The sequence below is a fragment of the Motacilla alba genome, chromosome 10, assembly GCF_015832195.1.
Source record: "Motacilla alba alba isolate MOTALB_02 chromosome 10, Motacilla_alba_V1.0_pri, whole genome shotgun sequence".
NCBI classification, from domain to species: Eukaryota; Metazoa; Chordata; class Aves; order Passeriformes; family Motacillidae; genus Motacilla; species Motacilla alba.
Window position 1 is genome coordinate 2,249,892 of NC_052025.1, and position 23,288 is coordinate 2,273,179.

Consider the following 23,288-nt stretch of genomic DNA (forward strand, 5'->3'; position numbering starts at 1 on the left):
TACATTTTTGCTCCCAAATAGCACAGGGGGATGGGAAATGGGGGCTGCTTTTTCTTCCCTTCCTAAATACATTATCCTGCCCTCATCACTGATAGGCTCTGCCTTAGCTGACCTTGTCCAACATGGAGAAAGTTTCTGGTGTATTCTCTATCAAACCTCGACAGGTAACGTGAACATGGTTTCCCCGGCAGAGCCAAAGGGAGACAGCACCATCCCATCATCCCATGCAGGGATGGATGCTCAGATGGTGCACGACTGTCCCTGGCCATCCAAATGCTTTCCAGGGACTGCAGCACACAGAAAGATCACTGCCCTGGACTCCAGGAGAGAAGACTATGGCTTCTTCAGAGACCCGTTTGACAGAGTGCCATGGGACAGAGCACTGGAGGGAAGTGGGACCCATGGAAGCTGGGTGACATCCAGGGATCATCCCTTAATTCAGGAGCAATGCATCCCAACAAAGAGAATTCAGGTGGAAATGCCAGGAGGCCTGATGGATTAACAAGGAGCTCTTGGAGAAACTCAAACACACAAAGGAAGCCTGCAGTCAGGGTAGCCCACAGCTAAGGGGCTCAATGACTTGTTTGCCTTGATCTTCACCAGCAACACCTGCTCCAGCCACACCACCTGAGATGGACGAGGCAAAGATAGGGACTGGGAGAAGGACCTGTAAGAGAAGTTCAAGGTGTGTAAGTCCATGAGACCTGATGAGACCTCATGGTTCCCATGGGAGCTGGCAGAGAGAGCGTCTAAGCCACTATCCATTGTATTTGAGAAGTCTTTGCTCTCACCCTCCCATCTTCTCCATTCTATCCCTATCTATTGCATTTCCCTCCTGCTCCAAGCAAGGACATGTCCACTGGCATGTGCCAACCCTGGGCAGGCTTGTGCTCCATCATACCCTCAACAAGAAGTTTGCAGAAGGACAATCCAAATGTCCGGAGTACAGAAATCTGAGCCACGGGTAACCCGGCACCAACATCCCAGCAAGGAGCTGGAGGAAGGGATGTACAGTGTGCTGATGCTTTCCAGGTGCTGCCACACCATGATCCTCATAGCTCAGAGGGTTTGTGTTTGTTTTGCGGCAATCAGCACTGGTGTGGCACCGTGGGGAGGTGAGAAGGTGACATGGTCCAAGTCAGGTGACACCAGCTTCACTGAGGGGGATGGAGGAGAGCTGGCAGCTCCTGAGGCAGCCAAGAGAGCAATGCTTCCTGGTGTGATCAGACCAGTTAATCTGTTCCTCAGTTCCTGAGGATCAGAATTACACGTAACAGCACCAGGGGAGCTCCCAAGACAGCTACTCTCTACTGAAAGTGTCCTGATAAAACACATCCCCGTGCAAGCCAGGCTCAGCAAAGGGACAGTGTCACCAGCATGGCTGCAGGAGAGCATGAATAACAGTGCTCACTACCAGCTAGACCAGACCTTGGGCCAACACCAACCTGGAATGGTGGAGGAGAAGGTGGACCAAAGCCGCGAGCCAGATGGTTGGAAGCCCTCTGGGATGGGTTTAGCAGGGCTCACGGACTCATGGCAGATTTTCTAGTGGGAGATGAGGACTAAGTTGGTTCAGGGAAGGAAGGACATCATCGGGTTCACTGGAGCTTCATGCTCCCATCTCAGATGGACTTGTTCTTCTTGTCCAACTTATCCTTCCAAGCATTGCCAGGCTCTGGCTTTGGCTTTAGAAGCTTTTCTCCATGATTTTGCAGACCCACATGGAGAGGAGCAGGCTGACTTCAGAGAGATCTTAAGAGTCTTTTCCAGCGCCTGAAGGGGATCTCTAAAAGAATGCTGAAGAGGGACTTTTTGCAAGGCCAAGAAGTGACAGGCCAAAGAGTAATGGCTTTAGCTGAAAGTGGAGATTTAGATTGGATATTAAGATATTCCCTTCCTGGCAGGGTAGTGAGGCCCTGGAACAAGTTTCCCAGAGAAGCTCTGGCTGCCCCATCCCTAAAAGTGTTCAAGGCTAGGTTGGATGGGACTAGGAGTAACCTGGGCTAGTGGAAGGTGTCCCTGCCCACAGCAGGGGGTGGAATGAACTGGGCTTTAAGGTCCCTTTCAAACTAAACCATTCCTCAGTTCTGTGATTCTAAACTTGATGCAAGCCAAGAGCTGCTCCACTGCTCTGGGGTCCTTCCAAGCAGTCCAATGAGGCTGCTGCATCCGAAGGAACAAGTGGAGAAATTAATCCCTCTGGAGATATTGAGGAGAGTTTCCAGATGCTGGAAGCACCTCATCTGACTTTTCAGACACGCCCTTGGTGTAGTTTTCTCCTCTGTATTCTTTGGGTGAGGGGACATGGTTGCTGCATCCCTGAACATTTCACAAGCTCCACCTTCCAACAGCCAGACCCAGCATCACCCTTGACTCCATCTTTGACAAGGGGAAGGCAGGGGAGAGATGCCAGGCAAAAACCAGGGCTGGCTCCCCCGCTGCCCTTAACTCAAGGACAAGAGATGCCGTGCGACCGGAGCCAAGACACAGCAGACCCAAAGAGACCAAAGGCAGTATCAGGGCTCGCCTTTGTGCAGGACTGGAAGTGAAATCCTTGCTCCCAACAGTGCAACCATCAGCAGCTGGCAGAGAAGCATCTCTGTGCGAGTTCACTGCATTACCACAGACTAAAAATATCCGGGCTGTGGGAAATCACAGGACACCTCCAAGGCATGCTCCGAAATGGTGGCTGCGGAAGAGGGGTAATGCAGACAGACAGGCATGGAGCTCCATGGTGGGGTGAGGAGCAGGAGAAAAGAACAGCAACCACTCCCATGGCAAGGTCTCTCAACCAGGAACTGGCAGGAAGGGATGTTTTTATGCTCCCTGCCTCAGGGATGCTCAGTTCATCCATCCTGGCACGGCCACTGTGACCCTCTCCTGATTTCCACCCAAAACCACCCTACAAGGTCCAAGCTCTTATCAGCTTTGCCACTGCCCATGGGATTCTCCAACATCCCTGGGATTTTCAGGGAACTCTGCAGCTCCAGGGCTTTCGGGTTGAAGGAAGTCACTAGGACAGCAGGCTGAAGTCACTATGACAGCAGGCTGATGGGGCTGGGGAGATGGGGGAGCCACAGAAGTGGAGGTTGCCAATGCTCCTCTGTGCTGCTGTGAATCCTAAAACCCAGCCCAGCTGTGCCTCAGTTTCCCCAGCTGAAGGTGGTGTATCTTACAAAGTGACCAGCCTCTTGGAGACACCAATCACGCAGTGCTGGGGGCGTAGTAGATCAGTGCAGACATTCCACAGATTTCTTTGGAGCAGATCCCCCGGCCCTGGGATGCACAGAGCAGGGCTCCTGAACTCTCTTGCTTTGTGTTTCTTCTCACAGGTTTTACATGTGACATCCTTCTGCTTTGGAGCAGAAGAAAAAACACACTTACAGCTCCCAGCTGCCTCAATCAGGGTGGGATTTTTCTTCCATATGGAATGGATGGTAAAGCAGAGGAGTGCGGAGATCCCCACCCCAAGCTAGACATCCCAGTCGTCCCTGGCATGGTCCATCCACTGCTCTCTTCCCAAACAGCTCAGGTGCTATTTCTCAATATGCTTTTTCCAAGGGGAACAATTTCAGTGCTCACATTGGCAGCCACTGCAGCACTTGGTCCTGTGCCAACCACGGTTTCAAAACCAGTTTGCCAGTAGGAAGAGAGAAAAGGCAAACTGGGCCCACCCCCACCTTCCCAAAGCATAGGACAAGAAGAGAACCTCACTGGAAGCAGATAATGGGAATGGAGATTTCAGCTCAGCTTCCATCACCAATAATAAGAGTCTCAGTGAGGAGTGGCTGGGATAAAGGCCAGCAGCTCCATTCTCTGCACAGAACAGCAATGGAAGAGTGGGAGCAGATGCCCAAGAGGAGCACAAGGATACCTGGCTGAGATGACCCATCAACCAGCCTCCACCACCACTGCTCTCTCTCACCTTCGTGCTTCTGGACTGTTTCTGCTTCCAGACACAAACACAAGGAGCTCACTCTGTGCCTCCCAAGGCAGAAACCTCCAGCATCCACTTAGGCTAGAGGGAAGGCCAAGTTCCAGCGCTTGCCATGGGCCACTGAGCCACCTATTCATCCCTGCATTCCTTGGCAGAGCCCCAAGAGCAACGAAAAACCATCAAAGGACCTGGGAAAGCAAACCAAGCTGTGCACGGATGAGATGAGCTCCAGTGGAAAAAAAGATTGGATTGGCTTGGCAAGAGAGCCGAGAGGCTGATCTCCCACTGAGTCGATTTTGAGAGCTCCACTGGGGTTTTTTAATCCAGCAGGAGATTTCTGCCACCTCCCAGGGTTTGAGTGTTTTTGTGACAGACCTGCGGGTTGCCAAGCAAAAATGAAGTCAACTCTGTCGAATTCTCGTGCCGGCTGGCACGGCCTTTCCCCTGGCACCTCCGGAACAAGTCAGCTCTTGTCGAAGGGCAGAGAAATGGCAGCTTAGATTTTCGTCTGCTGTCTGGGCAAAGGGATAACGCAACACATGGGGCTGACACAAGTATTGGCCCATTACTGCCTTTACTGGACGGATTATGGGCTGCTCTCATGCGGCTCCTCTGTCCTGACCACCCAATTGGTGGCAGGAAAGCCCAGGACATGCCAAAGAACAACACAGCAGGGACATGGGAAGGAAGGGACTGCCACAACTCCCCCATGACGCTGTCAGAGAGCAAGAAGCTCCATGACACTCACCGTCCTCCGTCTCCTGCCAGACGATGCCCTCCAGGTTCACGCTGGTCCCAGGCTCGCAGGGGCCCAGGCACTCGGGCTCGGTGGCCAGGGCCACATCGCAGGTGTTCACCCCCACCGAGCGGGTGCGTACCATGATCTGCTCACACGGCGACGAGATGTCGTTGTTGACGACAGGGACAAGAAGATGCAAGGGCAACACTGCGGGCGTAGAGACTGGAGATTCCATCTGTGGGGAAAAGAGAAATGTGGTCACCGTCAGGGATACTGTTGGCAACACAGAGGGGAGAGCAAGTATCAACAGACATTTACATTCCTGGAGAACCTCAGGCTCAGGACTGCCACCTTCAGTTCACGTCCCAAACCCCATCAGAGGACAAGGATCTCGCAGTGCTCTGCTGCCCTGGCATGCCCATACCCATGTAACCCTGGGGAGCTCTGCAGTCACAGAGATCACACCCAAAAGTCCTGGTGCACAAGATATCTCTGCTCCTGCTTGAAACAGCTCGTGGCAAGTTCCTTCCCCGACGGCTGCCCGGCGAGGATGCCTCTTGGCTATGGCTCAGATGTTAATGCAGTCAATGACTTTGGACCTGATGGCTCACTAGAAGAGCTTCTGCTCAACTGGCAGGACAGGACAAACAAGCAGCAAACTGCCTCCGGCACCCATGAAAACCAACATCCTTCTCCTTCCAGAACTACCCTGTGACCACCTGCAGACACAGGCACTTGGATGATATCCCTCTTCCCTATGCAAGTATCTGCTTCAGAGCTTGATCCAGCCATTGTGCTCTCTTTGCACATAGAAACTAGATCCCACAGCCAGAGCCGGGCTTGGAAAGACAACAAGCCAACATGCCAAGTGGAAGCCCAGCCAAGCAACCCTGCTGCTGAGAAGCCAAGGTCCTTGGCTGCTCTGCCACGCAAGCAGATTACAGCAGCGTCAGGAGGAGGATGGCTGATGGGCTGATTCTGTGGCTGGCCAAGGCAAGGTGGAGACCTTCTCCTCCTTTGGGATTCATCAGCCAAGCCAGCCACCCCCATGCCTTGGCTTGTGAGGACCTGCAGCAAGGGGAGAGTGGCTCCTCTTCAGCTTAGACTTCCTCTCTTCACCATCTGTGAGCTTTAGGCACTGGGTACCTCAGAAGAGAAGCAGACTGAGGAAACTCATCACATCTGCAGCAAGTGCTGACCTGGGTTCCAGTTTCAAGCAGGCAAAGATTCCTCTAGAGCACCCAGTTCTACTCCCAGACCCTCTAAAACTCTGCTGAGGGAGCCCAAGTTTGTGGTTATCAAGTGTGGACACGGGTACCAGCCCATGATCCCTTCCAGCCTTGCTGCTGACTCCCATCCTGGTCCCAGCCAGCTGCCAAATTTGCCTGCTCCCTCTGTTGCTCACACATCTCCATCCTTCAAGCAAGGGAAACAACTCCAGCAGAGCCTTGCATGTCCAGCCTAGCCTGCCCCACCCAACAGGGTGCCCACAACCACAGCAAGTGCCTGGAGCATCCCACCTCGCCACCAACTCCCGACCCACAGATTATCTCCACATCCCTGGTGACACAAATCTCTAGGCAGAGGAGCAGAGATGAGGATATCCCATCCTGGCTCTGATAGGGCAAGTGGATTTGCTTTTCCAGCAGAACACAGAACACTTTCTGTCTGCAGCCCTCTCCTTGTCCTGCATCCATCCTCTCTCTAGACAGCTCATCAGAGCAACATACAGCCCACTTGGCACTAAAGATGGCCTGGAGGTCTCGAACAACAGTGGTTGGACCCCACAGTCCCCTCCCCAGCAGCACAGCTTGTCACCCACAACCACCTCCAATCTCCCAGCAACAGAAATAGCTCTCCCCCAGGAGCCCATCTTCAAATCATCCATCTCCAAGCTGCCATAGGGCCAGTGGCCCAACTGCACCCCATTGGATTCAAAAAGGGTGGTTTTGGCATAAAACCACCCCAGAAAAATACCAGAGGAGCTCTCAGAAGACTCCCACAGGAAAATCACCCCCCAAAACACAGCAACCTCATCAGCAGATCCGGGGCAAGATGCTGCAAGGAAGCGTGAGCCTCCTTTGAAGGGGGTCCTCAATGCCACATTCTGCAAACCACAAGTCAGTCTCCAGCAAAGGAAGAGTCAGGGAAGAACCAGGCAGGGCTGCCTGGCTTAGGTGGGCAGCAGGAAGAGCCCAGGGAGTGGCAGGGATCACTCGCCCCCATTGCCCAGGGAGCAGTGGCTGCGTGTGCACGTTGAAGACCTGCTGAGACCGTTCAGCTTCCTTCCACTCTGCAACAGAAACCACAGCGCAGCTCAGGAGCGTTTAATTACAGTTCCAGCTCTGCTAATTATCGCCCGGTCACATTCGTAATCTGCATTATGCCATGGTGCATAATAAGCAGCTCACTGAGATCTCTAATAAGCAAGGCGGCTTGATGGGATTTCATATCTCACCCTGCTCTGTAATAAACAGCCTCTTTCAGCAGCCGTGGGGAGACAAGGCGGCTCTCCTGCTCCCTTGCCCGAAGCTCCAGAGCAAAATGAAAAGGTTTCAGGATGGTTCTTCAAGGGTGAGGGCAGGAGCAGAGGTTCTCCACTGGGACACAACCAAAAAAAGCTGAAAGCTGTGCTGGAGGAAAATACGCATGGATCAATCCCTGAAATTCACCTCCCCCTCTATGTGTGCCTTATCTCCCGATGCCATGATCTTTTCACTCTCCTGCTTTCTGAGCAAGGTCAGGAGATGCAGGATGGCTGGGAGAGCCCTACATACCATGGGGTAGCTCCTCTGGCTGCTCTTCCCCTCGGAGGGGGAGAGGGAGCCTGGGGCAGTGCTGGCCTGGGGGTGGTGGGCAGCACTCACACCCCACAGCAGTGCGTTTCACATCACCCCTCCAGGGCTGTGCTAGCCAAGATCCCCGGCTCCAAAAATGAGTTTTTACCTTCTGGCCACCCCCCATTACAACTTTTGGGCCCTAAATATCCCTTGCAGAAATAAAATTTATTTCTATTTCCACGCTGGGTAGGCTCTAAGATTAAATACTGGCTGCACTCTCACTGCTGGAGGAACCTGGTGTGTCTGCAGCCACCCCTGTGGGAGTTACATGGGGTGAAGCTTCTGTGTGCCAGCGCTGGCCATCCGTGTCCGCCCGCCGCTGCCTCCCCTAATGAAAGCCCTTTGTGTTTCTGGCGGAGGCTTTCCCATCACGAGGAACGTGCTTTCACCACCGCCGAGGACAGAAGTGGAACGGAGCCAAGCCTGGGCGGCAGCGGCCAGCACAGGCTCTGCTCGATGGGGGAAAAGCAAATCTACCGAGAGTCCGGAGTGATGCCAATGGCGCCATGGGATGCCAGGCTCTGGGGGATAATTAAAACCTACCCCTCGTTACAGCCCCCCAGGAAGGTGGAATGGGGTCCCACATGAAGGGAAGCATGGCAGTGGGTGCTGGCATGGAGAGATGCACACAGAGCAGTGCCTGCCATCTTAGCAGCACCGGTTCTTTCGCATCAGCTGCCCTCAAGGGGACATCACAGCAGCAATTATTAATGAGAGAGTGAGCAGAGGGCAAACCAGAAATAAAAACACCCCACTGGTTTTAATGTCACTCCCTGGACCATCCAGACCACCCATTCATATTTATAAGAATTTTGGTTTGTCCCCAGTAATAAAAGTCAGGCAAGAAAAATGCATAAAGCAAAAACCCCCGAGAAGAGCAACTAGCAGAGATATCTGTGGTGCATTTCCGAGGACAGAGAGGGTGTGAGGGTGTAGGGCACCCCCAGATCTGCACCCCATCTGTCAGCCAGAACTCAGGGTGTGACCAGCAAAGTATCTGAGATGTTCTAGGCTCCAGTGTATCCTCACATGAAGAAGCTATGCAGCACATGTACCATATTTCTCACCTACAAGGTCCTTTCACTCCCGCAGGCACAGAGACAAGAAAAGCCAAGAGGGAGCCTTGTTACTAGTCACAAACTCATGACTCTATGTGTCAGGAGACAGAACATGGACCAAAGGTGCTCCATCACAGGAGCATTGCTCTCAACACATCCCATGTCACTGCTCAGCTCAGCTCAACCTTTGGGAGCTTTGATGCTCTCACTCCTGTCACTACATGCCCCACAGCTTTGCTTTTTCAGAGTAGGAGCTGGGAACATTAGCTTCCAGCTCCTTGGTGAGAGAACCCCAGGGAGCAGATCCACCCAGGTGACAAGCATCTTCAGTGGGCATCTCTAGACCCCAAAGCCACAGCACCACAGTGCCTCTTCCCCTCTGACCTTGGAAGGAATTTAAAAGTCTTCTCCAACCTGACCCCAAAGCCATGTATGCAGAGTGTGAAGACACAATCCTTTTATTGGCTCTGGTGCCCACCATGTCTACGATCCCATCTCAAATCCAGCTGCAAGCAGAGCTCCCAGTCACATCCCCCAGCAACATCATCCCAACACACTGGAGGTACTTAACCCCAGGCCATATGCAAGAGGCTCCAGAAGACCCCCATCCCAAACAGTGCAGGTGCCACTTAACACTGTTTGCTGGCTGGATTTCTCCAGCAAGAAAGCAGCCAAAAAGAGCTTCTAACAAACACCCACATGCAGGGAAATAATGGTGGCATAAGCATCAGGTCCAAGGATGGAGCCAGGAGTGTGGTCTGGGGCACTGATCCCAATGCTGTTGCCCATTGCTCTCCCCTCCTGCTATAGCAGGAAGTTGAGGTTGCTGACATCACGATGTGAAAAAAGGATTCTGTTCTAGACAAAAGTCTCCCTTCCCTGGATAAACACAAGCTCAAATAAACAAAGCCAGTTATTTCTACAGGCCACAGGAACACTTGGGGAATATATTAGGTTCCTTAGCTGGCAAAGCTGAGCCCACAGGGCAACAGGGGCAGTTGCTCCAAGAAAAAGGGATTGACATTTGTGACAGCCCTCCCTTACCAAGAAGCAGTAAATGCCACAAGGAAGGATTAATGCTTCCATGTGCTTCCATCTGTGCAGAATGGAGTGGGCTCAGCATCGCACTCCCTGAGTTTGCTCCCCAGAGAAGACAAGTGAGCATGGGATCTCCTGGCCAGCACCACCACCAAAGAGTCAGGCAATTCAGATGGGAAGTAAAGAGTTTTAAGGAGCAGAGGTCCCAATTTCCCAGCCCCAGGGCTCTTAGCATCCCCCTAAAAACATGCCAAGAGAGGCCAATTCCTCATCACTCTCCTTCACTTGTTCCCAGTGCTCATCACCAACTGCTTCCACCTGTCAGACTTGGGATTCATGGCATCTCCCAGCTGTGGGGCTCTTGATGCCAAGGTGTAATGGGAATGCTCTACCTACAAAAGGTGGCTCCGTGTGCTTTCCTGGCCATGCCAAGCACCTGTGCTCCAGCTCTGAGATCCAGGAGGGGGTTTGCCTCCATCCATGCAAACACGTTCCCTGGCCAGCAAGTCCCTTCAGAATGGCCAGAGCAGATGGTGGCCAAAAGGATGGCACCATGCAGCACAGTGCTGGGGTTGGCAGCACATTCCCAACTCAGACTCATTTTCATCTGGGCACTTTGGGGCGGACCTGGCTGAGGAAGTCTGTTCTGGCCACAGGTGAGTGGGCCACAGGAACCAAAGCCTGGAAGAGGATTATCTGCATAAAGCTCAGAGCCTCACCACTAGCACCACCAAAACCAGACCTGGTCACAGTTAATGGGAATATCGGGGTGAGACATCCCACCCAGTCATGCTGGAGGTACAACCTCCCACCAGTGATGGGGGACCGATGCCAAGTACCCAGTTGATGCAGACAGCCGGATGCTATCAACCTCAGCCACGCTGCTGGAGAAATGCAAATACAACCCAGCATGACTTACGACGAGCTGGTTTCTCTCTGCAGAGGAGAGGGGAATAAAATCGCTGCTTGAACACAGCCTGTCTTATCTCAGTGCTTGCAGCATTTTGAGATCAAGAGGAGGCAGACACCGCAGAGGCATAGTCTTGCATATTACCGTGTCTTCAATAAAGCCAGGAATAGTATCCAAGGCAGACGTGCCGGCACCAAGTCACCTGCTCCAACCACTTACAAGACTATCAGATCTGCTCCTGGAAGGGAAAAAAAGGTGTCTCCAGCAGGAAAGAGGAAGTGAAGAGCAGTAATGAAAGGGGCAGGTGACACAAGGGAGAGACATGGGAAAGAAACCCAAGCTGGGACCTCTGTGCATCGGTCCCACTACGTGTCATTGGGTCTCTGTTCAGCCATCATCAACCACTGATAGCCCACAGATGGGCCACGGGTCTCCTCATTTATTAAATTAAAATGCAAAGCAGCTCAGTTGGTGGGGGAAAGGGAAAGATCCCGTGTGGAAAAGCACTGGAGATGCACCTGGGTCATGGGAGAGCAGAGACTACTAGAAACATAGAGCCTGACCACGGATGGCTAAAGGCATCCTTCACAAAGACCAACTCAGCCTCCAGCCCCTTCTTCAGCACTGCTGCTGCCACGGTCACCAGCCATCCTCACCTCTGGCAGTGCTGCCTGAGCAGAAAAGCTCTGATGACAGCAAGTGACTTCCCACTGGGAACCCAGGTCTCCCATTATGCCCCACAACCTGTACCAACCCTTCTGTCAACACAGCCAACCACCACAGATGCGTGGTGTTGCTTCCTACATCTCCATCCTCCAGCATCCCCTGCACTGCTGACACCAGCCACGTCTCCTGCAAGTCAGGTTTCTATGTGGAAGAACCACTGTGAGGGAAAGTCTTGCTTTTGCTTATTTTCTTTCCAGGAAAATAACCAGGCAGCTGCACCCGAGGACGCGAGCAGTGCTCAACAGCTGCCATTAACGGCACTTGCTGACCAGCACATTTAAGCAGGCAAAGGAGAACATAAAAGGTTTCACAGCGCCTCAGTGCATCAATCTCCTGGAAGGAGGATACAAATCTTTGAGACCTTTCACAAACCACTGGCAGTTCCAGCCAATGTTAAGAGCCATCTGAGAACCACCAGCTCCACAAACCTGGCCAAATGACACAAAGGTTGAAACAGCCAAACGACAGACATCCCTAAAACCTGAATCTGCAAGGCAGGCATAGAAATCAGATGAAAAAGCAGGATTTTTGTGGCAAGTGGCTTTAACTTGCTTACAGGGTCTGCCTTGCGCTACACAGCACACTGGCTAGCATCCTGAGCACCAAGCACAGGCCCTACCACCCTAGGGATGAAAAACATATTGCAGAGCTTGGAATCCCCACTCCAACAGATCAAGAGATGAGTCTGAAAGAGGCTGAAAAAGCAAGCTCCTGGAGACAGCAAGAACACAAAAGTTACCAACAAACCTTGGCGAGGATCACCAACCAAGGACTACAAGCCAAAGCTGACACTTGGTAGGTCAGGGCTGAGCACAAAAAGCTGGCACAGCAGCTCAGCTCTCTGTTCGGGAATAACACAGCTCCACCTGCCTGCCTCAACTTTTCCTTCAGTTTTTTCACCCATTTTTTCCTCTACCTCAGTCTCACCAATCTAAACCCCTAAAGCATGGACAATGTGGCTGCTAGGCCTCCAGCAATCCATGCCAGGGCACAGCCACGTGTGCACACACACCCACAACCCTACATGCAGACTCAGAGCATTAATAATTCAATCACTTTTAATTAATGCTTATCCAGGCACAAAGTCCTTACCTTTGAAAAGCTGCAGTACATAGGAATCAGTCAGAGGGGAGACAGCTCGGGATTTACAAATCATTTCAGCACAAAATTGGATTCTTGTAAATGTAGAAGGGAGAAGATGGATCCAAGCCTTGAAGTAAAAATGAGCTGGACTCAAATCTGTCTCATCTAGGATGGGTTCCTCTGCTTGCTTGGTGCACAGTCCAGGGACCAGCTTTGTCCACATCCATCCCAATAGCCAGTGCCCACTTCCAGGTGAGAAGGGACAAAGCCACTGCAACCGCTCTGTCACTGTGGACCCACAGCAGACAACGCAACCACGTGCAGGGATGTGGTTTTATCACACCACTAAGAAACCAGCTTTTACACTCATAAAGCACAAGAGATGATGTGGCAAAAGGCCCTGGTGTTTTCAGAGCTGAGCTGAGAAAGAAGAGATGGAGTGTGGAGTAAAAGATGGGCTTTGTTTTGATCAACCAAGCTGTGAATGTGGTGTGGGGACAGCTGGACCTTCCACAACAGCCAAAGCTGTGGCACTGGGCTGTGCCTCCGAGGCCTCAAAGAGGGCCAAAAGCAAGTCTCACTCATGTTCAGAGTCCCTGTGCAGGAAAACTGGGGGAATATGGAGTTACAGATATATGTAAAACAGTCAAGCACCACCCCAAGGTGATCCTTTCAGTGACCTAGAGGGGATCATCTCCAAGATGCCATCTTAATATCCCAGAATGGTTTGGCTTGGAAGGGACCTTAAAATTTATCTCATTCCATCCCCCTGCCATGGTCAGGGACACCTTTCACTAGTCCATTCATGACAGAAAAGGACACAAGAGACAAACTGAAGGAAGTTCAGTGAAGTGGCACAAAAATAACAGGCTGAGGGGATTGGTTTGGAAGAGGAGATTAGAAGAGCTAAATATGGATAGCTTGGTTCAGTGACAGCTATGTGGGGACACAGCCATAATCTACAAATACATGGGGATGAAAACATCAAAGGAGAGAGAGGAATTACGCAGAGGATGATGCAGAGGAGCAAGGAGGAAATGGGATAAATCAATGAGAGGAACGTTTAAGACAGACATTGGCCACAGCCTTCTGGCAGGGAAATTGTTCCTAAGTATACCAGTATTTTCCAAGTGAGAAAATCCTTCATCCTTCTATTGCTTTGGTCCTTCTTTCTTTCCTACAACCCTCCATTAATATCATACAACATACAACACTCCTCACAGCACCTCCTAAATGCTGCTGACACCCCAGATCCACCCCGTGCCAGGCTCTGTGTCCCCAACAAGTCACATTCAAGGTCTTCCCAAGACATGGCAGCAGCCCTTCTCCTTTTAGAGAGCTAACATCCAGCAGCTTTGAAACTGCCCAAGTTCAGATTAGATTTGCCAGGTTTTGGCAGGGTTTTACTTAAATTTTGGCAGAGTTATCTTTTCTTGATGTTCTTCCACACTGCAACCACGATAACAAGCATCTCTGACAAGAGAGCAGCTTCAGCTCTATGGTCCACCTCCATGGTTGGACCAGGAGGTTCATGGCCAAGCAGATAAGGAAAAAATCCTTCTCTTATCCCATCCATCTCCCAACAAATGGCAGTGGCAAGATGGAGAGTTTTCTAAGCAGTTCTCCTGCACAATAAGCTGTCTGCCCACAGCCACAAACAGCATTTGGTCCTGAAGGTCCTGTGGATCGCGGACGAGAAGCCAAGCCAGGTGCTCAGGGCTCACACCTGTAAAATCTGTTTAGGGAAGGGGTGGGAGGGAAGGAGACAACGCTCAGTCCCTGCAAAGCAGGGTGCACCTGAGGCACCCACACAGCTCCTGGAGGAGGTCACCAGAGTACCACAGCTGTGACACGTGCTTTGGCGGCACCCTAAGAAGCGTCATGTCCAGACCATGGGGTGCACATAGCTATGGACTGGGGGAAAAAGAGGAAAATTCATTCACTGGATGCTTCTCCCAGAGACTTTCTATCACATCCCACATACACCACGAACACCAGAGCATTTTTACACATGGGTTGTAGCCAGGTACTGGCAGCTCCTGGAGAGGCTCGATTCCAGGGTGAGACACACATATTTCAGATGCAACAAGCAGCAAAGTCTAGGATGAGTTTCAGATCTATTTATCCCTCAGGCAAAAGGAGACATCTTCCTTCCATCTATTTAATATTAAAAACCTGCTTTGGTATGATGTGCACGTCCCAGCCCCTGCAGGCTGCACGTTTAGGAAGCCGCCCACTTGGCTCTCATCTCCTCTTCTTTGTAGGTTTTGCTCCAGTTGCCAGGAGAGATCCTGGTGCTTTCCAGACACAAAGCCAGCTCTGTTCCATGGCCTGATGGGGAGGTTACAAGAGAAGAGAGAGCAAGAAATGAGCCCAATCACATGACACACAAGAATGTGGGTGAGGAAGATGGTGTCACCACATGTGTCTCATACCAGTGGCCACAGAGAGGGGACTGGTGTCTGGAATGCGCCTCTGTCTCCCAGCATATAAGATGGAAACCTCATGCTAACACGGAAATGACAAATGTGCTGTGTCCCATGACTGCATCACCCCCACTCCCCAAACCCCAGTTTTCCAGCAAATTCTTTCAATCCTGCTATTTTTAAAACTGCACAAGTCAATATTCCTATTCTGGCCGATAAATGCTGGGCTCACCCCAACCCTTCAAGCAACAGTTTGCACCCATGTCAATCAGATCCCATCAGGAACATGCAGGAATCAGTGCCTGCAGGACACAGCAAATTCCACAGGAAGTTTTTAAAGCCAACTCCCAAAGTTTCATTAGTTACTGAAATCAAGATGCTGCCTCACTATCCCTGCGCAGAACAGTGCCCGGGCACCGACCCTAAAGCAGCACAACATGCGCTCATATTGCCATGAAATCTCTAGATGAGCTGCAAGAGGAGCAGGAACGAGCTTTCCACGTGAACCCACAGGTTCCCATCACCTACCCCCACTCCAGACTTTAATTCCAGCCTCGAGGATGAAAAGCAGTTTTCCTGTCTTTGGCTCAAATGCCTCTCGGTGCCTCTGCTCTGATCACCGAATCACAGACTGGTTTGTGTTAGAAGCAATCTTAAAGCTCATCTAGATTCAAGCCCCCACTGCAGGCAGGGACATTTGCCAGGAGGAGGCAGAGCCGATGCTCCTGTGGGAGCCAATGCCTGGCTGCTGGACACAGCTGGGCTGTGATGTCTGAAGGGCTCACCTGGCAGATTTTGTGCTGACGACCAGCAGCCGCCAGCGGTCGAGCAGCAAGGCTGGGGAGGATCAATCGCTCCCTGCAGAGAAGCTGAGCAGCCAGAGAGAAGAGGAGCTGAGCCAGAGCCAAACCAGAGTGCAACTCATCACCTGCAGGCCACCTACAGCCAGGGAGCAGTGGAGCCACAGTGGGGCTTTCAGCACATCTCAGGGAGCAGAGGGAGCTTTGTGATCGCATCACAGGACTGTGTCGCTCGCAGCCGTGCTCCTCCTTGAGAGTACTCCACATAAAAATAGAAAAATAGCTTCAAGTAGCTGCTTCATCAGCTCCTCTGGACCACACCAAGGCGAAGAGTTTGCATGTCAAATCCAAATCAGCCTCCACCAAACAGGGATGGATGCTGACACCACCCACGGCTGAAGCTTTCTGCTAGCCCAATTAAGCTCCAGGAAGGTTTTTAGCCTCTCACCTCACATTTCTCAGGCTATATGCTGGGACACCCACGGGTCACCAAATTCTAGCTAACGAGAGATTGTTTCCCTTTGCCATAAAACAAAGCAAAATGAGAGCGGAAACAGTCACCATCGAAAAAACACCACCCAATGCCAGCAGTCGCTATGCTTCCTTCCATCCAGCAGCCCCTCAGACAGCACACAGACATGTCAAAACGAGATGCCAGAGGCTGGTGGGCACACAGATCAGGGAGTAGCAGGGCCAAGTTTATATTCAATCAACACTGGATTTTTAGCTGGCATCCCTAAAATAAGGCAAAGATACTGCTGGAGTTAGATCCATCATAAGCAAGCCCAGATGTCCTGAAATTTAATTTCTTGCCCTGCCAAAATTTCTTTGATTCTTCAAATTACCAGCCAGCTATGACAGAGAAATCCTAATGGCATGAAGAAGAGTGGAATAATAATAAGTAAGGAAGTTTTAGCCCCAGGCTTGAGTATTGGGGTTTGCTGGCCACCGCAGACCCAAACCTGGCAATACATCATTAAAATTCAACCATTCCCCTGGGGGCCAGAGGGACCATGGTGCTCTCAGCTCAAACAGGCAGCCCATGGAGGATAACACAAGTCCTCTTTGGAAAGACACAACAGAGTCATAAATCAGACCCTGGAAGATTTTTATGCCCAGCAAAGGGGGCATAAATAGAGGGCAGGAATGGGGAGCCAATGCTGCACCCCAGGCATGGGAAAGCACCCAGCTGGCCTGGGAAAGCAACCATGAGCTCAGCAATGGATTAGCCTGCAGGGGTCACTAAGCACCCCCACGCCTGCATGAGAAGGGTCCTAGCTGCAAAGAGCACTTCCAAGGCAAGAAAAGTCAACAAGGAGCCAGCACTGGGCTCACAACCTGCTGGCTGCATGTGTCCATCTCCTCCATCTCCCCTCCTGCCTTGGAGAGAGGTGGGAAGGGACCGGGGAGCTTCCCATCTCCTCTCTAGGGCTCTCCCTGCCCAATGGTTGGCTTTGAGGGATGATAAGAGAGTCATTTTGACCAAGAAATGCTGAGGGTTTGGGGTCACATCCATAAAAAGGATGTCCTTAGCACAGGGGAAGCCACCACCCCACAGCTCCACATTTCCAGGTTCTTTGGGAAGACAGTCTCACAGTGCTTCTTGGCATTTAATTCTTAATTAGTGATATAACTCTTTTTTATGGTCCAGGATCTTGGAGAGTTAAAACAAAAACAAACAAAAAAAAAAATAAAAAAAAACCAAAACCACAAAGTGAAGGCAAGTAGGACAAGCAGGATACCAGATTCCCCCCCCCCAGGAATGCCACTTGCTCAGTGTCATGATCTAATGGAACCCTGTAAGAGACAATTCCTCATTACCAGTGGGACAGTCTTCCAGAGCCTACTCTGAAAGTTCCAGAACTCCCACAATGGTTGTCCAACAGCTTTTGATACCTCTACTCCAGCCTGAAGCAGCCAAAATGCATTTCTGTCTGTAATAAACCCATATGACCTTTGATCACACCGTCTCTCCTGCAAACACACAGGCAGCATGTCCATACACATCCTCTACTCCCGCTCATACCTGAGGAAAAGGAACAACAGCTTTTTATTGATAATAATCACACAAGATGTGGTTTGGACAGAGGGAGAGGGTTCCCATCGTGCCAACCAGCAGCCCTGGAATGGCCAGGACATGCTAATGAGCTGCTGGACTGCAGGTCGGGGCTAGGAAAGCAGGCACTGGTGGGGGAGAACCAGGGCTTTGTGCAGCCCTACAACACGCGGGAGCAGGCAGGAAAGTGCGTATGAAGGAAAGATGATGGATGGATGGATGGATGGATGGATGGATGGATGGATGGATGGATGGATACTTGTGCAACCCCTGTGCTCAGAGTGGTGGTGGCAGCAAAAGTCCTCCCTGCTCTCCCTTACCATCATTTGGGATCTCTGCCCACATCTGACCTGATGCTGGCTTTTACCAAGCCGAAGCAGGTGAATAGTGCCTGTCTGAATACCACCCAGGTCTTCTCTACAGCAGAGACCAGGGCAATGTCCCCTAAACATCACATAGCTCATGTGGGGACAACCAAAAAGCTTCCCAAGGGCCTCCAAGACGCTGCTGGTAAAGGAGAGGGGCACAATTGATACAGCAGATCCCAGAGATGCTTCTTGGCCATGGACACTAAAAACCAAACATTGTCATTTGAAGAGCAGTATGTCAGAGAAGGAAGCTGATGACTGCAGGGATGAAGGCCTGAGAAAAGCTGCATGGGGACTAGGAAAGGACGAGGGGCTGGGAGGGGCTCAATGGGATTAAAGAGTTGAAACTTGGTAAAAAGCCTGGAAATCACTCCTTTCACATGGAGAACACCAAGTGACAGGAGGAAGAAGGGGACCTGAAGAACATTCCTGAATATGGTAACAGTAGCTAGGCAAATAAGTAACAAATAGCATGGGAAAAGCCAAGGGGACACACCAAACTAAGTGGAGAAGTACTGACATCCCAGAGGAGCGAGTGAAGAGACTGAGCTGGCACGCAGCTGGAGTCATGCCGAGGACACTGCCTTGGGCAGTGCTATGCAGGCAGGGAGAGACGTGGGAGGCAGCCTGGCAGAGGGAAAAAGCCTTTCTCCACCACATCAGCAACTTCCCTTCCCACCCAGAGCAGTGCAAGTGCCCTGTCTGCCCTCTGTGCTGGCAGTCTCCACAGCTGCCATCCTCAGAGATTGCTGAGCCGGGGTCCTGTTCCTTTAGCTGAGCATCTCCCATCTCCTGGAGCAGGGTGCTGGCAGCAGCAACCTCTCTCTGAGGATACCTCCAGGAATGGGGTCTTTGGCACCCCCAAAGGATGCTTACACTCTTCTAGAAAAAGGCTCAGCAGCACAGACCCCCGTTCCCAGCATTTGACTGCTCCCACGGCAGTTTAAGAATGAGCACAGCAGAGCAGTGGAGACCTGGGTAAATTTAACCCCCGTAAGTAGAAACCTGATGCACCCCATGACTGAGCACCAGCACTCAAAACCCAGAAAACCTACCCTTTATCACCAATCCTTGGCTTTTAAAGACTCAGGCCATTATCAGTAGGATTGGGTAGGAGTCTAGGTGTCCATAAGGAGCCGTGCTCCCCAGCACAAGGGACACAGCAAGACACCAGTTTATCCAAGTTATTTTCTCTGTCTGAGGAATGACATTAAAGAGGGCAAGGGGACTGGACAGAAGCCTGCCCTGCCTCCTTGCCCCACACAGACACTGACTGAATGCTCACCCAGGGGCAAGGAGCCATCCAGAGCCCCGCTGCAGATATTGAATTTGCCAAGACGCTGAAGAGAGGCGCAAGGCATGGGCAGCAGCAGGCAGTGATTTATGGAGCTGACGTGCCTTCCCAGGTCACACATCCATAGGAGCCTCACCTCCTCCGCGGGCCAGCAGCCAGGCTGATTATCTGTCATATGCTACGGGACGCAGTGCCAACAGCCGAGTGCAGATCACCCAGCTTGTTTGCAAAAAAAGTAATAATAATAAATAAAACCCTGTAGATCCAGGTGACCGGCTTTTGCTCAAGCCCATGCTTGCCGGTGGTAGGTGATCATCACACCAGCCTGCAAGAAAGCATGTAATGCCTGGAGGCTGACCCTCGCCGGAGCTCCTGGAAAGCACAATGGCAGCTGGCAGCAGGAGCAGTGCTCATGGGAGCAGCTCTGCAGCAGCCTGTGGGTCTTCTACCACCTCGACTCACCCCAAATTCGGCCCTAAGGTTTTCATGGTGTTACAGGCGTCGGGATAGAGCTGGTTGCATCATGAATCCTGACACTGGTGCAGAGCTAAAAAAGCAGGAAAACAGTCTGTGCAAAGAGGGTGCTCACAGGGCTGCGTGCACAAGCCACGTGCTTTTTACAATTAGCCCCTGCTGACAAATGCACTTTTTTCCAAAAAAATCAATTTTAAGAAATCAATTTTTCAGAAATTTAGATTTAATATGGTATTTCCTCCAAATCTCTTTTCCTCTGGCAGGCCTGAGGGATAAGCTGAGAACCACCTGCACTCAAGTCACCAGGCTGAATCACGGCAGCCTGAAGGACACGAGCTTCTGGAGCTGCTGGCTGCCAACACTGCATTAACCTTTTTTTCCCCTTCCTTCTGTTTTACTGAGTAATCCCCAGATGCAGCCACTCGGCAGCAAGATGCCATTCAATACTCCTCGGGGAGTCTCAGAGCCTTTCCTCCCTCCGGGATCAACAGTGGAAAAAGGTTTGCGGTTCTTGTATGACAGTCCTGTAATGAGAATCCCATAAATTCTAAACTGTATTTCATCAGGAGTTTTTAAGGGAGAAACCGAATTTCACAGAAGAGAAACTCAAGACATGGATTGAGACTTTGAGAAACCAATTTTTTGTTCTCATGGATTCTGCCAAATGCCTTGGAGGATGTCAACTTTTGAAGGAAAGGATATTCAGAGATCCTCCAAAAGAAGATGTACAACACCTGAAGCTCGTAACCTAATCACCAATGAAAATACAGCCCAAAACAGTGACCCAACCTTGTGCTTTTACAGGAATAAACAAACCTGAAAGAGCCAAACAGTCATGTCTGAGAGCAAAGCAGCAAAGATGTGAGAGTTTGGGCGCATGACCACAAAAAAGCTTTACTCTTATTTTTTAGCCCATTTTGGCCTCATCAGCTGCATCTCAAGCTCATATAGACAAGAAACAGGGCCAACACACTCTGTCCCACAGGACAGGTGGCTCCTCAGAGAGATGAGACTTCATCCACATGCAATCTAAGGAACATACTCTCATCTGTGACATCAAACCACCTGACACACCTGGAAGCCCTCGTTAGGTAATCCAGAACCTGAATGTTTTTACACCTCAGATACATCACGGAAGGCCACGCACACGCATGAGCCATCCATAGCTCCACAGCCACGGCAAGAAGCCTGCAGTGCCAGCCAAAACTGGGACCAGGAAGGACCAGAGGTGATAATTTGGGAACAAAAATGAAACTTTGGGGTTGTGAGCCAGGCTCTGTCCCAGCCGAGCTTGCGTGCTAGAATTTTAAGAAGGGGGTTGTTTGCTGACAGCTTAAAGGATTTATGGGAAGGATTAACCATGGCTTTGCTGATGAGGGAACCGGTGGCAAACTCGGAGCAATCCCACAAGCATGGGGAGAAGCTGGAAGAGGACAGGGAAAGGGCGGATGAACCTACAACAGCAAAAACAATAGGGACAGCTTGTTTTGCACAGTGAACTCGACCGGGAGCGGCTCTTCCCGGCATTAACAACCTTGGTTTGGTGCCCACCAAACATGGGACAGGCAGCTCTGGAGTCCCGCTCCACAGCGCTGGATCACTGGGGTAACTGGAGGTGCCCAGAAGCCCCACAAGCGAGAATCGCAGACCTCGGCCATGAGGAAAGGTGCCCAAAAAGAAGAGAGTGCAGAAGGCCTGGAGGGGAAGGACATGGTGGTAGGAGTCCTGATCTGGAGTTGGGGGAGGAGGGAAATCCTGCTGTGAGCAGCAGGCAGCAAAGAACAGCAGATCCACAGCAATGGAAAGCTTTGTGCTCTTGCTTAAGAACTCCATGAAGTGTCTACAACTGAACTGGGCTTATATCCAGGTGAATAACACAGATAAAAAGCAGGAGGTTACAGATCTGCTGCTGACTGCCAAAGGAACACGAACCTGGAGGAGTGGTTTGCTCCAGGAAGCACGGAATGCTGGTTACCAGGAACACACATAGACAGATCAATGGACTTGTCTGGCAAGCTGGAGCCCAGCAACAAGGGCATGTTCCAGCTGTGAACAGCTAATCCACCCTCTCAAGCCAGTGCAGCTGCTCAGCAAACAAGCACGGTCCCCTTAAGAGAAAGCACAATCAGCCCAGATTTAGCTGGAAGAGGGTGGGGATATCGCTGAGCTCCAAGCCATGGTCTGAACCTTATCTGCTGCTTTAATACCTATCAGTGTTGATACAGATTAAAGGATTAGTCAGGATTACTGAAGGCAACCCCCCTTCGCCCCAGGCAGTGAGGATGGGCATGGGTGCAGTGCAATTCCAGTCTTCCCCTGTGACCACAGCCCTTGGCTGCACCCTTGAAGAGAAGGAGCCTGAGAAACGTCTGATGAGAGGCTCTCCATGAGCAATGGCAGCCACGAAACAGACACAGGGAGTGAGACTGGGCTCCCTGGGAGGAAAACAAAGACTCACCAGCCAGAATCCAAGTGGGAGTTGGGTTTGTTGTCCCTACAGTTGCCTACCAACACAGCAAGCCTCCATGGAGCAGCACCACCACCAGAAGAAACCATCCCACCACAATCCACCCATGGCTCTTTATTCCTGCTGTGGTCCAAAGCCCTCTTTTCCTAACAACAGGCATTTGTGGACTGTCAGGAAACTGCCTGGTTAAAACCTGCTTTCGATGTCACTCAGCACAGCTTTTAATTGGATCATGTCCCTGACCCAATTCCCCACATGGTTGCACAAACCCTTGAGCGTCGATGTGGGAAGGGGTGGCCAGGAGCAGACAGGACACCTCCTGGGGGAGCAGCAAAGCTCCAATGACTGCACAAGGAGGCAGCAAGGTTCCTGTGCCCACGTTTAGGCTGAACCTAAAACCTAAAAAAACTCACAAACCCGTGAGGAAGCTCTCTGCTGAGATCTCCCATCTTCCAAGAGATCATCACCAAATAGCATCTGTATCCAGAGAGCTTGGTCCTAAAACCTGGCTGGGCTGAAAGTGGTTCAGGACAATGGCAAGACGATGAGGTGAGTTTAAAAGTCCCTTCCAACCCAAACCCGCCTGTGAGTCTATGAAACACTAAGATGAAACCACACCTGGCTCCTCCAGCTTTCTTGCTTCTCACACCAGGACAACAGTAGGGAATGGCAGAGGCACTGAAGCTGTTAGCAACAAGAAGACAGGCAATGCTGGGGCAAAGACCTGCAGAGAAGGACATCACTGATCTGAAATGATCACCTGCCAGAGCCAAACTCAGCTTACAGAACCACAAAAAAGTTTAGGTTGAAGGGGACCTTAAAGCTCATCCAGTTCCAAACCCCTGCCATGGGCAGGGATACCTTCCGACTTCTCCAGGTAGTGCACTCACATCCATATGTCAACATCCCACATCCTGCAGTGATTCAGGGATGAAACTCTGCATCAAGCCTCAAGCCCAAGGCAGTACCCCTCTCCATCCCCACTCCCCCCAAACCATCTCCTCTCCAGGGTGAAGCCCAGGCAGCTGCTTCAGTCATTAGTTTCTTCCCATGAAAATACTACCAGGCTACA

General features: G+C 51.3%; 1 protein-coding gene across 4 annotated transcripts in view; it reads right to left on the bottom strand.

Annotated features, from left to right (window-relative positions):
* The window catches only part of ZNF609 (zinc finger protein 609), a 61,624-nt gene that overhangs the window by 9,225 nt on the left and 29,111 nt on the right, over positions 1-23,288 (bottom strand). For all 4 annotated transcript variants that reach the window (XM_038146697.1, XM_038146696.1, XM_038146699.1 and 1 more), the window contains exon 3: positions 4,686-4,911. In XM_038146697.1, the coding sequence (XP_038002625.1) occupies positions 4,686-4,911 (226 nt within the window). The remainder of the gene's footprint in view (positions 1-4,685; positions 4,912-23,288) is intronic.